This window comes from Kogia breviceps, chromosome 7 (assembly GCF_026419965.1).
Source record: "Kogia breviceps isolate mKogBre1 chromosome 7, mKogBre1 haplotype 1, whole genome shotgun sequence".
NCBI lineage: Eukaryota > Metazoa > Chordata > Mammalia > Artiodactyla > Physeteridae > Kogia > Kogia breviceps.
This window is the reverse complement of record NC_081316.1, coordinates 6,422,582-6,439,850: the sequence shown is the minus strand read 5'-3', so window position 1 is coordinate 6,439,850 and position 17,269 is coordinate 6,422,582. Positions and strand designations below refer to the sequence as shown.

Sequence of the window (17,269 nt, the reverse complement as noted above, 5' to 3'; positions counted from 1 at the left end):
GGTCTACTCTTCGTTGCGGTGTGCGGGCTTCTCGTTGCGGTGGCTTCTCTTGTTGCAGAGCACAGGCCCTAGGCGCACGGGCTTCAGTAGTTGTGGCACGCGGGCTAAGTAGTTGTGGCTCATGGGCTCTAGAGCGCAGGCTCAGTAGTTGTGGCGCACGGGCTTAGTTGCTTCGCGGCATGTGGGATCTTCCCGACCAGGGCTCGAACCCGTGTCCCCTGCATTGGCAGGCAGATTCTTAACCACTGCGCCACCAGGGAAGTCCCCTTAACCGCATTTTAAAAGCATTAATTTTCTGCACGTGGGACTTGATCCAAAGCTAATCACAGATGCACTTGTTTGTACTGATAGTTTGCCTCACAAACTACTTTAATTGAGAAAAAGTCTTGGTTAATAACAACAACGAAAGAGATACAGCAATTATTTGTTTTATAAAATTATTTGTCATATTACAATATGATTCATTAGAGGTGTCTTTAGGTAGCAAGCTACGAAATGTTACACAGTGTGCACATGCATCAAGAATGTAGCTTTCTTTTTGGTAGAGCTGGTTTACCTGAATCAACCATATTGCTAAAGACCGAAATTATAAAGACTGAATTAACTACATACTTTAAAAGCAACATATATGTTACACAGGGAGAAGCACGGCCACATATGAAAAGCTGACCAAGGGTTACGATTTTAGGGCCCTTGAACTTGAAATCAACCATGTAAGGGTTATGATTTCTCAGGAAATGAAGACCCAAGGAGAGCTTTACTTTTAAATATCACAAGAGAAAAAAAGATCAAGACTATGCCATCGAGTAAAAATTAATAATTACGTTCTTATTTATATTTATCTGGTCACTTCAAATAGTTTTGAGCTAAATTTTTTTTTTTGGTTTTCTTAAATTAGTATATAAGAGCTAATGAAAATAATTAGGCTTTTCCATCAGTATGTTCAAATTTAAACTACCCAACATTAGGTATGGAAATTCTGCCTCAGGCAGTATTTTCTTCTGGTCTGGTATGTATAATCAAGGTATGATATCTCATTGTAGTTACTGTTAAAATAGAAGGGGAAATGGGAATTCCCTGGCAGTCCAGTGGTTAGGACTCCATACTTCCACTGCAGGGGTTCGATCCCCGGTCAGGGAACTAAGATCCTGCATGTCTCACGGTGTGACCCAAAAAAAAAAAAAAAAAGCCGGGGGGGTGGGGGGGGATGGCGTTCAGATGCTCATACTTCCTAGCTATTCGTCCTTTTATCATATATTGGCTGTGGTGTCTTTGTTGGCATACACGAGTGACATGGCTATAATGAATGCCAAGCAATTAGAAATGAGAGTAGTTTTCATGTGTGGCTAATAAAAATCACTCTCATTATTCTATGGCCCCACACTCCCCATACAGTGCTTTCCCACAACATTTAGCTCATCACCTTACACAGACTACAGGGGATATGGAATGGAAACAATTTATCAGTGATGGATTATATGCAGATGAGAACTTTGTAAAAAAAAGAAACATCAATCTTCAGCCTAAGTTAGTTTGTATAGTCCCAGGGCCTACTACAGTGCTTGCGTATAAGGAGGCATTTAATAAATGTTCAGTTGTTAAAAAGTACAACTATACAGACACCTGTTTGGTATTTAGTTCAATTTCCTGAAGGCACAAGGCTATAGACTGCTTTCATCTGGAATATGTACTTACATCAAAACAAGAGCTGACTGAAGTGAACAAACTGATTCAGTGTTTTTAAATAGAAAAAAAAAACAGAAGAAGATGACATATTTATAAAGAAGCTGCTTACCTTGCAAACAGACAGAGCATTAACATTTATCAGTTTCTTGATGGTCTGCAAAAGAAATATTGATAATTTTATATAGATTTGATCATGGAAGTAACCATATTAGATACATATGTAAGTGATCCAGAGATGCATTGACAGTTTCCCCCAGATACAGTAAAGAACTTGGAAAATGAGAGGAGCTGGGGCAAAGAGGCAGATTTTATTTTCCTCTGTGTTATCGTACTTTTCTACCAAATGCAGCAATTCATACTAACATACAAAATTCACGGTATATGTACAAGCGAAATGTGCAAAGCAAAAAGACATACTAAACCTAAAATAAATATGCAGTTTCCTCTCTGCTAACATGGAAAGGAGAAATTATTGAATCCAAGGTTTTCAACAATTTTTTTTTAATTTACATATTCCTTCAATGATAGGCTTTTCTAGTTTTAATGAAAGGATTATACATGCATCAAGGATATAGCTTTCATTTTGGTAGAGCTAGTTTATCTGAATCAACCATATTGCTTTATATTGATATTAACACATTTATGGTTTTTAAAGTGAGGTTTAGAATCCTGGTACTTAAACAGAGCTGTTTTGATATAATAAAAAACTGGAGTTATTATTGAACCTGGCTCTGTACAAATGAGGTGATAAATATTTTCTCATTCAATCCTTCTAACATCTCTGTAGAGCTCCCTATTTTACAGACAGGAGAACGGAGACTAAGTATGGTTGGGTCATTCCCCGGGTAACTCAGGTAGAGTAGAAAGACCAGGGTGTGAACCTCGGCCGTTAGCTGGACTCTAGTGCTCAGAGCCTGACCGTTATACCATATTGTCTCACACATACCTACGTGCATTCTTTTTGTGACCATAATCTATAAAGAACGACTTACACTGTCCAAGTCAGGAACATCCAAAAAGTATTCTGGATACTCATATGACGTTCCCACATTGTTCACTGAAATAAGACAAGATCATTAGCTGGCTAACATATACATTTTAGAGATTTATTGAAACAAAAGAGATTAAAGATATCAAGACTAAGATGATACGTACAATTACATAAAATGCTGTTTACGTCTAGAGTGACCTGTCCAAAATCTACCTGTAGGGACAGTTCAAATGTTTCCTCCTTCATTAAGCCTTTCTATACCCAACCCCTGGCAAAAGCACTTTTTATTTGCCTCTCAATTTCCCTAGCCCCTTGAAGTATGTGTGTATTCTGCCTCTGTAATACAATTATTTGTAGATATTGCTTAACCCCTCTCTAGATCTTCAATTTTCATAGTGTAGTAGAAAGAGTGGAAAGTACTATTATGTAGGAGACCGGAAGCTCGAATTCTACTTATAACTGTTTCAGAAAATGTGTGAATTGGGGTGAGTCACGCATGATACACATCTCAGTTTCTTTACCTCTTAAATGAGAACTCATTTAATCATTCAACAAAATTTACCATTCATCTACGTGCAAGACATGTCAGGAACTAGAAAAACCATAAAGAAAAAGGCAGTTGCTGGCAACATGGAGCAAACTATCCAGTAGGAAGAGAAAGGCACGAAACAAAAAGGATTAAAACAATTACTTCATTGCAAAGTGCAGAGTGCTATGGGAGCCTGTCCCAGACCTCATCTGGGATACGCGGGAAGGCTTGAAGTTCACAGCGGTTAAATAACTTGTGCAAGGTCATAGAGCAAAGTAAGGCTAGGATTCAAACTCAGGAAATTGGACTTCAGAGGCTAGGCTCGTAACCACTACGTTAAAGCCATCCTATGCCTTCCTTCAGTATTCAGTTCAGGAAAAACTGTGAGTAATAATTGGTTAATAAACAGAAATCTGACAGCAATGTTTAATAAAACTGTAGAGTATTAGAAAAGAAAGGTTTCAGTAGCAAAAAGATAATGAAATGCTGATCATTTTGCACAAGCTTGTAAGGAACTGTGCCTGAGAAACCTGATAGTAGTAAGAGTAACTTTTTCAATAGACTAACGAAATTAGCAGTTCCAAGGAGCTCAAGAAGAGTTCTATATGTAGCAGTAAGCCAGTCACTTCAGGCTGTGAGTCTCAATATTTTACTGGTACAATTCGGTCAGGATGGCTTGAACAAGATCACTGAAACCTGTCTGCAAAGTCTGTAGGCAAAGGACAGTAGCAAAGCAAACTGTATTTAATTCAGATTCGTGCCCATCTGAATAGGGATGGTATCTAAACAAAAAAATAATAGCAGGTTCAAATCCATTTTTATTTTTATTTTATTCAAAAGGTTCTCCACCCACCAGAGGTCTAGGAATCAATTCTATTAAAGGTCTGTTAACAATTAAGCCAAAACTAGTTGAAGGTGAGGGTTTATGTTCATTCAACTTTGTCTTAACCATCTACAGAGTTATAAAGGATGAATGTCTTATTTACAATGTTACTAAGAGAAACAGCAACAACCAAAATATCTGTTAAAACACTATGCATAAACAAAACATTCTTTACAAAGTCAGTTTAGGATTACAGAATCCTCAAGGAAAGGTTTTTGCCAAATTGTAACATTCTTCACGATTTCAAGAAAATGCTGTTGGGGACTTCTCTGGTGGTCCAGTGGTTAAGACTCCGCACTCCCAAGGCAGGGGGCCCAGGTTCGATCCCTGGTCAGGTAACTAGATCCCACGGGCCGCAACTAAAAGATCCCGCATGCCACAACTAAGACTCAGAGCAGCCAAATAAACAAATAAGTATTTTTTAAAAAATAAAATAAAGAAAATGCTGTCACATACAGCAAACTCCATCTCTTTTCACTCTCCTGTATCTAGAAAACTTTCTATCTTCAGATCTCTTTCTAGCCATGGAAATACTAATGTTCTGTTTCAAAATTGTAAAGAAAATTGAATAGTGTAATTATAAACATTTAAAGTTCAGATATGGATTAAAGAAAAAAATCCAGGAACTTTGTAAGCAGCACAGTTAACTTTGCAATCTTTGCAACGTCTGTTACAAAGCCAAAATCAAGGTAAGGAAGCCCATAACTAGGCATAACTAAGCAAGCAAGGAAGTGTTACTCTGGGTAAGGCTGTATTTACAGCAGAACATCTTTAGATCTGTCTCTGCTAACTGAGCAAAGGAAAGCCATCAAAGCTATCTACTCATACAGTGAACACGTGATCATCTATTTACCACAACTCTAAAAGAAAACACAGTCAACACTGAGAATGTTAACCCAAAGAAATAAACAGCAACATGTATAAGGGTTATACTTTTATAACCAAAAATACACACAGAAAAGAAAAAGGTGTTAAAGCTGGAACAGATCTTTCAGAGCACTGAGCCTGATTTTATGAAGGGAAGTACACGTCAAGGTCACACTGGCAAGTTGTCCTTTACTAGGGACTAGGACTCTTAAAATCCCTTCCTGCCTTATTAGTTGCATATTTTGCTAGTGGAATATATGCTACCCATATTGTCTTCACAATAAGTAATCACTTCAGGGTGCTGTTATTTAAGAGTTAAAGAAAAACAACTGTTGCTCTCAAACAGTTATTTCCATAAATTGCACAATAATGTGACTCTTTTGAAAAAGGCAAACTCATTGCAATTTTATTTTGAGACACTAGGTGGCAGCAACAGCAGGCGGAAAGCTTTCAGGGACTTGGAAAAGGAAGAAAACAGGCTTTGGGTAGGAGGGAAGGACGGAAATATTTCCATTATAATTTAATCTCATTTAGAATGGGTGCATGCAATGCCATCTTCTTATATTACAGGATCCATTATAGGATTCACCAAACCAAACAATGCCACAAGTTGTTCCAACATTTTTCAGATAGTTGAAAATCCCTCTTAAATGGTAGCATTTTTAATTGGCATTAGATATCTGTTCATTAGTGAGTTTTCTTGAATACTTCAAGTGAGGCACCAGAGACAGATTGAACATTTTCTGTTCGCTGACCTGAAAAAGGCTTTTAACTCGTGTAACACAGCATGTCTTTCAGAAAACGAGGTATGTCCATATAATCTCAGAATTCCAACCACCACAGGACCATGAACATATAAACTACATCCCATCAGTTTCTCAGTGGAGTTCCAAGATTGCGAAGAGCTCAACAGAAGAGATGAGGCAGATGGAGAACAGAGGTGAAGACAGACCAAGAACGACGACAGGTGCGTGGAAAGAAGGAGGTGGCGAGATCCTCGCAGGGAGTAACTGTCAGTGCGCCGCGTTCAGCAGTGCTCTCCACGTTCGCCATCCAGAACTTTCTAAAGCACCAATACTGATACGTATAGTGCTTGAGACTCAGAAAATACACAGAGTATTTCTGAATGTTATATGTATAAATATTCTAAATTACATCATACTAGTTTAAAAATCACTTCCACATCTCATGCTTTTTAAAAAGGACAAGAACATACACAAGATTTGTTTCTTCTAAATTCATTTGCTGCTGCTTCTGACCTCACTGGACTTAGAATCCTTTATCAAAACCAGCTGCTCTAGAGATAATGATGTCATTAGGAAATTAGACTTTTGGTATCTGGGTTGGGCATGCGGGAGGAGCACATGACAATAAATTAGTAGAGAATAAAAGTCCATCAGAACAAACACAATAATGACAGATATGGGTAACCACACAGAGACCACCTTCAACCTGCTACCTTTTCCAGATTACTCAGACTTAAGAAATCAAGGTGGTTTAAAAATACACTGCCTACAAACACATGAAAAGATGCTCAACATCACTAATCATTAGAGAAAGGCAAATCAAAACTATAACGATGTATCACCTCACACCAGTGAGAATGGCCATCATCAAAAAATCTACAAACAATAAATGCTGGAGAGGGTGTGGAGAAAAGGGAACCTTCTTGCACTGTTGGTGGGAATACAAATTGATACAGCCACTATGGAGAACAGTATGGAGGTTCCTTAAAAAACTAAAAATACAACTACCATATGACCCACCAATCCCACTACTGGGCATATACCCTGAGAAAACCATAATTCAAAAAGAGTCATGTACCACAATGTTCACTGCAGCTCTATTTACAATAGCCAGGACATGGAAGCAACCTACGTGTCCATCAACAGATGAATGGATAAAGAAGATGTAGCACATATATACAATGGAATATTACTCAGCCATAAAAAGAAATGAAATTGAGTTTTTTGTAGTGACATGGATGGACCTAGAGACTATCATACAGAGTGAAGTAAGTCAGAAAGAGAAAAACAAATACCATATGCTAACACATATATATGGAATCTAAAAAAAAATAAAAAGTGTTCTGAAGAACCTAGAGGCAGGACAGGTATAAAGACGCAGACGTAGAGAATGGACTTGAGGACACGGGGAGGGGGAACGGTAAGCTGGGACGAAGTGAGAGAGTGGCAGGGACATATATACACTACCAAGTGTAAAACAGATAGCTAGTGGGAAGCAGCCGCATAGCACAGGGAGATCAGCTGGGTGCTTTGTGACCACCTAGACGGGTGGGATAGGGAGGATGGGAGGGAGACGCGAGAGGTTAGAGATATGGGGATATATGTATATGTATAGCTGATTCACTTTGTTATAAAGCAGAAACTAACACACCATTGTAAAGCAATTATATCCCAATAAAGACGTTAAAAAAAAAATACACTGCCTAATGGTTGGGCTTCCTAATATATATGAAATAACGCAAAGTCTTCTGTATCTCCTTACCATATCAAAGTAGAAAATATTATAATAAGTTTACATTTTGGTCACATTTGTAGTTGGATACACTAATGCAGTTCAAGCACCCATATACAAACTAGAGAAATGGAAAATCTATTAGAGTTCACTAATAAAAATGAATTTTTAAAAATGCTGCTACCTCACTATATTTCAAAATATACTGAATTTTTAAAATGTAGGGACTTCCCTGGTGGCACAGTGGTTAAGAATCCGCCTGCCGATGCAGGGGACACGGGTTTGAGCCCTGGTCCGGGAGGATCCCACATGCTGCAGAGCAACTGAGCCCGTGCGCCACAGCTGCTGAGCCTGTGCTCTAGAGCCCGCGAGCCACAACTACCGAGTCCACACGACACAACTACTGCAGCCCACGCGCCTAGAGCCCGTGCTCCACAACGAGAAGCCACCGCAATGAGAAGCATGAACAACGCAATGAAGAGTAGCCCCCGCTCATCACAACTAGAGAAAGCCTGCGTGCAGCAATGAAGACCCAATGCAGCCAAAAAAATAAAATAAATTCAAAAAAATAAAAATGTAGACCCAAGTAACAGCACAAGTAGGGAGAAACACCTCCTGTCTTAAGCTATTGAACTAGGAGGGGACGGATCTTGGAGTCCAATAGACCCAGGTTTCAGTCCTGGCTCTACTACTACCAGATCTTAACAAGATGCAGGTGATTTCACCCCAACAAGCCTCAGTTTCCTCAGCGCCTTTATATATAAAATCGGGGTAAGAATTAAATGAGATAATATGCATAAAATCTTTAACCCAATGCCTGGAACATACTAGTATGTTAATAAATGGAGGAGAAAGAGTTGTTATTGTTGTGTGGTCATTTATTCAACAAGTGTTCACTGAACTCCTATTCTGCACCCAACACTGCCAGAGGGGCTGCAGCAGGACAACCAAGGTCTCTCTGTTTTCACCGTTTGTGACCAGCATTGAAGTGGAGAGATCCTTCTAGTGTTTTCGGTTTTTTTTGTTTGGTTTTTTTTTTTTTTTTTTGCGGTGCACGGGCCTCTCACTGTTGTGGCCTCTCCCGTTGCGGAGCGCAGGCTCCGGACGCGCAGGCTCAGCGGCCACGGCTCACGGGCCCAGCCACTCCGCCGCATGTGGGATCTTCCCGGACCGGGGCACGAACCCGTGTCCCCTGCATCGGCAGGCGGACTCCCAACCACTGCGCCGCCAGGGAAGCCCGAGAGATCCTTCTAAAAGAGAAGCTCTAGGCAACAGTCAACCAGAATAACTTTATCCTGATTGAATTTATCCTAATTGCTCCTTTACCCTCTTTACTTCATTCGAGGAGATCTAATCTTACAGTCTGCAGAGTTTGGAAAGTGATGCAAAGAAAATTTCTTCTTTGCCTTATTTAACATATTGCTGTAGCTAGCACATGTTCATACTCTGACAGATGATATTTGGAACACCAAGTAAAACATTTTGCAAACTTTACAGTTTTCCTACACTTGCGAGTAGCAATTTCTAAATAAAAGAGAGTTTACAAGGCTTTAAATCTGCAGCACTTTTACTCAGAAATTGAAAAATAAAGATCGAGTCAGAAGCAACACAACAGAACATTTCACCTCTGCTGTTTAATTATAAATTTCTATGTGACGCTCATTACAAAACCACGTAAGATTTGCCACACATAAAGTTGGAAGAGAGGATGAGGAAAGAAGGACGGCAGAAGGTTGGTGGCTAAATCTCAGCGAACAGGAGGAATACTATCAATTTCAGGAATTACGGTTCTACTTACATTTCTGAAATCACAGCTAATTACCCAGTTTTAAGTTAAAGGTTTTGCTTTAATTAATACTATTAGTGGTTTTCGAATAAAAGGAAATACATATGAATGCAAAGTCTTATTCTCACTTTGGAAATCCAGTCTCATTCAATACAATACAATATAAGGCACTATACTCAGTCTAATAATGTTCCTGATGAACCGCCTGAAAATCCCATGTGCCTATTCTGCTTGCCGTGATTGGCTACATCAGCCTCCTGCTTCATTCAACACAAAGGGAGGCATTTATACCAGATGCCACTGTCTACTTGAAACTCCACTTGGCTTCCTCACAGCTCTCTCCAGTTTAACATAACCCGAAACAAAATCATCATTCTTCTCTACAGAATTGTCCTGGCTCACAGCCTCCTGTCTCAGAGAAATAGCAGCCAGTTGCTCAAGCGGACCTGGAGGTTGCTAATTAACCCTGGACAATGCATTTAATCACTGCAAGCCTGTTTCCCGTCTGTAAAATGGGTATAGAAATATCGGTATCTACCTTACAGGATTCTTGGGGGATTAAATGAGATCCATTAGCATGATGCGTGGCATATACAAAATACTTAATGAAGCTTTTGGCGATAATAATTAAAAACAACCCACTACCATTATTCTGCACTCCTTCTGTCAGACAAGACTTCTGATGAGGACCTCACCAGGAATTAGTCCCATTTCTATTTCCTAAACATGTCTAGTCAATTCACTTCTAGCCATTCCCATTGCCATCATCCTAATATAAGCCATCCTCATCTTATATTTCATTGCTGAAATAACCTTACTGGTCTCCTCGTGTCAATTCTTGCCCCTTCCACTTGGGAGTCAGAATGATCTCCCTAAAATGCTAGGATTATATCAATGTGCTGCTTAAAACTCTACAATCTCTACATTGTCCTTCCAATAAAGTCCAAACACATCAACCTGGTTTTCTAAAGCCTTCTGGGATATGGTGCTGCTTAATCTCCAGACTCTAGCGCTATCCCCTTTGCATTCACGCTCTAGATTTACATATCTTCTGTCAGCTCCTCCAACTTGCCAAGCACATTCACCTCAGAGTACATACTGTTTTGTACACACTGTTTCCTCTACCGGGAAACATCTCTTCTCCCAGGGTTAATCAGCATTCAGGTCTCAATTAAATATTACTTTCTCAGAGAGATCATCTTCAATACTCTTAGCTTCCTCTGTAACATATCCTGTCATTAAATGCAACACATTCCCAATTATGTGTTCACTGGCTGTCTTCTATGAAAGCAAAAACAATATCAGTTTTGTTTACTGCTATATCTCTGGAATTATACTTCTTGAATGAGTTAGTATATGACTGACTGATAAATCAATCAACAAAGAGGAAGGAAGGAGGACCTTCAAGATGGCGGTGGAGTAAGACGCGGAGATCACCTTCTTCCCCACAGATACATCTACATGTGGAACACCTACTGAACGCCGGCAGAAGACCTCAGACCTCCCAAAAGGCAAGAAACTCCCCACGTACCAGGCTGTGTGGCTGACAGGGTCTTGGTGCTCCCGTTGGGTGTCAGGCCTGAGCCTTGGAGGTGGGAGAGCCAAATTCAGGACACTGGACCACCAGAGACCTCTCCACCCCACATAATATCCATCGGTAAGAGCTCTCCATCTCAAAGCTAAGACCTAGCTCCACTCAACAACCAGCAAGCTCCACTGCTGGATACCCCACGTCAAACAACTAGCAAGACAGGAACACAACTCCACCCATTAGCAGAAAGGCTGCCTAAAATCATAATAAGGTTACAGGCTCCCCAAAACACACCACCGGACATGGTCCTGCCCACCACAAAGAAAAGGTCCAGCCTCATCCACCAGAACACAGGCACCAATCCGCTCCACCAGGAAGCCTACACAACCCACTGAACCAAACTTATCCACTGGGGACAGACACCAAAAACAATGGGAACTAAGAACCTGCAGCCTGCGAAAAGGAGACACCAAACACAGTAAGTTAAGCAAAATGAGAAGACAGAAAAACACATAGCAGATGAAGCAGCAAGGTAAAAACCCACCAGACCAAACAAATGAAGATGAAGTAAGCAGTCTACCTGAAAAACAATTCAGAGTAATGACAGTAAAGATGATCTAAAATATTGGAAATAGAATGGAGAAAATACAAGAAACGTTTAGCTAGGACCTAGAAGAACTAAAGAGCAAACAAACAGTGATGAACACACAATAAATGAAATTAAAAATTCTCTAGAAGGAATCAATAGCAGAATAACTGAGGGAGAAGAACAGATAAGTGATCTGGAAGATAAAATAGTGGAAATAACTACCACAGAGCAGAATAAAGAAAAAAGAATGAAAAGAATTGAGGACAGTCTCAGAGAACTCTGGGACAACATTAAACGTACCAACATTCGAACTATAAGGGTCCCAGAAGAAGAAGAAAAAGAAAGGGACTGAAAAATATTTGAAGAGATTATAGTCAAAAACTTCCCTAATATGGGAAAGGAAACAGTCAATCAAGTCCAGTAAACGCAGAGAGTCCCATATAGGATAAATCCAAGGAAAGACATGCCAAGACACATATTAATCAAACTATCAAAAATTAAATACAAAGAAAAAATATTAAAAGCAGCAAGGGAAAAGCAACAAAAAACATTCAAAGGAATCCCCATAAGGTTAACAGCTGATCTTTCAGCAGAAACTCTGCAAGCCAGAAGGGAGTGGAAGGACATATTTAAAGTGATGAAAGGGAAAAACGTACAACCAAGATTATTCTGCACAGCAAGGATCTCATTCAGATTTGATGGAGAAATTAAAACCTTTACAGAGAAGCAAAAGCTAAGAGAATTCAGCACCACCAAACCAGCTTTACAACAAATGCTAAAGGAACTTCTCTAGGCAGGAAACACAAGAGAAGGAAAATACCCACACAAAAAAACCCCAAAACAATTAAGAAAATGGTAATAGGAACGTACATATCAATAATTACCATAAATGTAAATGGATTAAATGCTCCAACCAAAAGACACAGAATGGATACAAAAACAAGAACCGTATACATGCTGTCTACAAGAGACCCACTTCAGACATAGGGACACATACAGACTGAAACTGAGGGGATGGAAAAAGATATTCTATGCAAATGGAAATCAAAATAAAGCTGGAGTAGCAATTCTCACATCAGACAAAACAGACTTTCAAATAAAGTCTACTACAAGAGACAAAGAAGGACACTACATAGTGATAAAGTGCTCAATCTGAGAAGAAGATATAACAATTGTGAACATTTATGCACCCAACATAGGAGCGCCTCAGTACATAAGGCAAATGCTAACAGCCATAAAAGGGGAAATCGACAGTAACACAATCATAGTAGGGGACTTTAACACCCCACTTTCACCAATGGACAGATCATCCAAAATGAAAATAAATAAGGAAACACAAGCTTTAAATGACACAAACAAGATGGACTTAATTGATTCTTATAGGACATTCCATCCACAAACAACAGAATACACTTTCTTCTCAAGTGCTCATGGAACATTCTCCAGGATAGATGATATCTTCGGTCACAAATCAAGCCTTCGTAAATTTAAGAAAACTGAAATCGTATCAAGTATCTTTTCCGACCACAGCGCTATGAGACTAGGTATGAATTACAGCAAAAAAAACTGTAAAAAATACAAACAAGGGCTTCCCTGGTGGCGCAGTGGTTGAGAGACCGCCTGCCGATGCAGGGGACACGGGTTCGTGCCCCAGTCCAGGAAGATCCCACATGCCGTGGAGCGGCTGGGCCCGTGGGCCATGGCTGCTGAGCCTGCGCGTCCGGAGCAAAAAAAAAAAAACATTAAAAAAAAAAAAAAAAAAAAGGAGGTTAAACAATATGCTACTAAATAACCAAGAGATCACTGAAGAAATCAAAGAGGAAATCAAAAGATATCTAGAAGCAAATGAAAATGAAAACACGACAACCCAAAACCTATGGGATGCAGCAAAAGCAGTTCTAACTGGCAAGTTTATAGCAATACAATCCTACCTGAAGAAACAAGAAAAATCTCAAATAAACAACCTAACCTTACACCTCAAGCAATCAGAGAAAGAAGAACAACAAAAACCCAAAGTTAGCAGAAGGAAAGAAATCATAAAGATCAGAGCAGAAATAGTGAAAAAGAAATGAAGGAAACTATAGCAAAGATCAATAAAACTAAAAGCTGGTTCTTTGAGAAGATAAACAAAATTGACAAACCTTTAGCCAAACTCATCAAGAAAAAAAGGGAGAAGACTCAAATCAACAGAAATAGAAGTGAAAAAGGAGAAGTAACAACTGACACTGCAGAAATACAAAGGATCATGAGAGATTACTACAAGCAACTGTATGCCAATATAATGGACAATCTGGAAGAAATGTACAAATTCTTAGAAAAGCACAACCTTCCAAGACTGAACCAGGAAGAAATAGAAAATATAAACAGACCAATCACAAGCACTGAAATTGAAACTGTGATTAAAAATCTTCCAACAAACAAAAGACCAGGACTAGATGGCTTCACAGGCGAATTCTATCAAACATTTAAAGAAGAGCTAATGCCTATCCTTCTCAAACTCTTCCAAAATATAGCAGAGGGAGGAACACTCCCAAACTCATTCTACGAAGCCACCATTACCCTGATACCGAAACCAGACAAAGATGTCACAAAAAGAAAACTACAGGCTAATATCACTGACGAACACAGACGCAAGAATCCTCAACAAAATATTAGCAAACAGAATCTAACAACACATTAAATGGATCATAAACCCCACTTGATCATGGTGTATCCCAGGAATGCAAGGATTCTTCAATATACGCAAATCAATCAATGTGATACACCATATTAACAAACTGAAGGATAAAAATTATATGATAATCTCAATAGACGAAGAAAAAGCTTTCAACAAAATTCAACACCCATTCATGATAAAAACCCTGCAGTAAGTAGGCATAGAGGGAACTTACCTCAACATAATAAAGGCCATATATGACAAACCCACAGCCTACATCATCCTCAGTGGTGAACAACGGAAACCATTTCCACTAAGATCAGGAACAAGACAAGGTTGCCCACTCTTACTGCTATTATTCAACATAGTTTTGGAAGTTTTAGCCATAGCAATCAGAGAAGAAAAAGAAATAAAAGGAATCCAAATCAGAAAAGAAGAAGTAAAACTGTCACTGTTTGCAGGTGGCATGATACTATACACAGAGAAATCTAAAGATGTTACCAGAAAACTACTAGAGCTAATTAATGAATTTGGTAAAGTAGCTGGATACAAAGTTAATGCACAGAAATCTCTGGCATTCTTATACACTAATGATGAAAAATCTGAGAGTGAAATTAAGAAAACACTCCCATTTACCACTGCAACAAAAAGAATAAAATACCTAGGAAGAAACCTACCTAAGGAGAAAAAAGACCTGTATGCAGAAATCTATAAGACACTGATGAAAGAAATTAAAGATGATACAAACAGATGGAGAGATATACCATGTTCTTGGATTGGAAAAATCAACATTGTGAAAATGACTATACTACCCAAAGCAATCTACAGATTCAATGCAATCCCTATCAAACTACCAATAGCATTTTTCACAGAACTAGAACAAAAAATTTCACAATTTGTATGGAAACACAAAAGATCCCGAATAGTCAAGGCAATCTTGAGAAAGAAAAACGGAGCTGGAGGAATCAGCCTCCCTGACTTCAGACTATACTACAAAGCTACGGTAATCAAGACAGTACAGTACTGGCACAAAAACAGAACTATAGATCCATGAAACAGGATAGGAAGCCCAGAGATAAACCCACACACATATGGTCACCTTATCTTTGATAAAGGAAGCAAGAATACACAATGGAGAAAAGACAGCCTCTTCAATAAATGGTGCTGGGAAAACTGGACAGCTACATGTAAAAGAATGAAATTAGGACACTCCCTAACACCATACACAAAAATAAACTCAAAATGGATTAAAGACCTAAATGTAAGACTAGACACTGTAAAACTCTTAGAGGAAAGCATAGGCAGAACACTCTGTGACATAAATCACGGCAAGATCCTTTTTGACCCACCTCCTAGAGAAATGGAAATAAAAACAAAAATAAACAAATGGGACCTAATGAAACTTAAAAGCTTTTGCACAGCAAAGGAAACCAAAACAAGACAAAAAAATAACCTTCAGAATGGGAAAAGATATTTGCAAACAAAGCAATTGACAAAGGATTAATCTCTAAAATATACAGGCAGCTCATGTAGCTCAATATCAAAAAAACAAACAACCCAATCCAAAAATGGGCAGAAGACCTAAATAGACATTTATTCAAAGAAGATATACAATTTACCAACAAACATATGAAAGGATGCTCAACATCACTAATAATTAGAGAAACACAAATCAAAACTACAATGAGGTATCATCTCACACCGGTCAGAATGGCCATCATCAAAAAATCTACAAACAGTAAATGCTGGAGAGGGTGTGGAGAAAAGGGAACCCTCTTGCACTGCTGGTGGGAATGTAAATTGATAAACTGATATGGAGAAAAGTATGGAGGTTCCTTAAAAAACTAAAAACAGAACTACTATACGACCCAGCAATCTCACTACTGGGCATATACCCTGAGAAAACCATAATTCAAAAATTGAGTCAGGTACCACAATGTTCATTGCAGCTCTATTTACAATAGCCAGGACACAGAAGCAACCTAAGTGTCCATCAACAGATGAATGGATAAAGAAGATGTGGCACATATATACAATGGAATATTCTCAGTCATAAAAAGAAATGAAATTGAGTTATTTGTAGTGACGTGGATGGACCTAGAGTCTGTCATACAGAGTGAAGTAAGTCAGAAAGAGAAAAACAAATACTGTATGCTAACGCATATATATGGACTCTCAAAAAAAAAAAGGTTCTGAAGAACCTAGGGGCAGGAGAGGAATAAAGACGCAGACGTAGGGAATGGACTTGAGGACACGGGGAGGGTAAACGGCAAGCTGGGACAAAGTGAGAGAGTGGCCTGTACATATATACACTACCAAATGTAAAATAGATAGCTAGTGGGAAGCTGCCGCATAGCACAGGGAGATCAGCTTGGTGCTCTGTGACCACCTGGAGGGGTGGGATAGGGAGGGTGGGAAGGGATATGGGGATATATGTATATGTACAGCTGATTCACTTTGTTGTACAGCAGAAACTAACACATTGTAAAGCAATTATACTCCAATAAAGATGTTAAAAAAAAAAAAAAAAGAGAAAAGTATCTTAAGAAAAAAACAAACCAGGGCTTCCCTGGTGGCACAGTGGTTGAGGGTCCGCCTGCCGATGCAGGGGACACAGGTTCGTGCCCCGGTCCGGGAAGATCCCACGTACCGCGGAGCGGCTGGGCCCGTGAGCCATGGCCCCTGAGCCTGCGTGTCCGGAGCCTGTGCTCCGCAGCGGGAGAGGCCACAACAGTGAGAGGCCCGCGAACCGCAGAAAAAACAACCAGAAAAAAAAAACAATTAAAAAAAACAAATAGGAAAGAAAAGATGCTGTAAAGAATTTGTCTGGTCTTTGCCACAGATTCCTGGGCTGGAAATGTCTAAACCCTTGGAATGTCTTTGCTATCCAAGGCGGGCCTTTGGGATCACACCTGAGTTTATGCTAACGAGGTGAATCAGCACAGGCTTCCTAGCTGGTGAACACACAGATGTGTGGAAAGGGTGATGAGTCCTGACTCCACAAGGAGAGGGCTCAGAAGCTCTGTGTTTGGACACCTCGCGGACTGTGCATTATGTGTCTGTTCACTTGGCTGGTCTTGATTTGTATCCTTCACAATACAGCTGTAATTTTAAGGGTAGCAAATTGTCGAACCTGAAGGGGTCATGGGAATTTGTAGCCAGTTGGTCAAAAGTGCAGGTGGCCTGGGCACCCCCAAACTTGTAGCTGATGTCTGAAGTGAATGCAGTTTAATTGGAGACTGTGTCCTTGAACTTGTGGAATCTACACTACCT

General features: G+C 39.5%; 1 protein-coding gene across 1 annotated transcript in view; it reads right to left on the bottom strand.

Annotated features, from left to right (window-relative positions):
* HSD17B12 (hydroxysteroid 17-beta dehydrogenase 12) overlaps positions 1-17,269 on the bottom strand; it is a 169,383-nt gene that overhangs the window by 38,071 nt on the left and 114,043 nt on the right. The window contains exons 5-6 of the mRNA XM_059069930.2: positions 2,679-2,743; positions 1,796-1,840 (exon numbers count right to left, since the gene is read on the bottom strand). Of these exons, the coding sequence (XP_058925913.1) occupies positions 1,796-1,840; positions 2,679-2,743 (110 nt within the window). The remainder of the gene's footprint in view (positions 1-1,795; positions 1,841-2,678; positions 2,744-17,269) is intronic.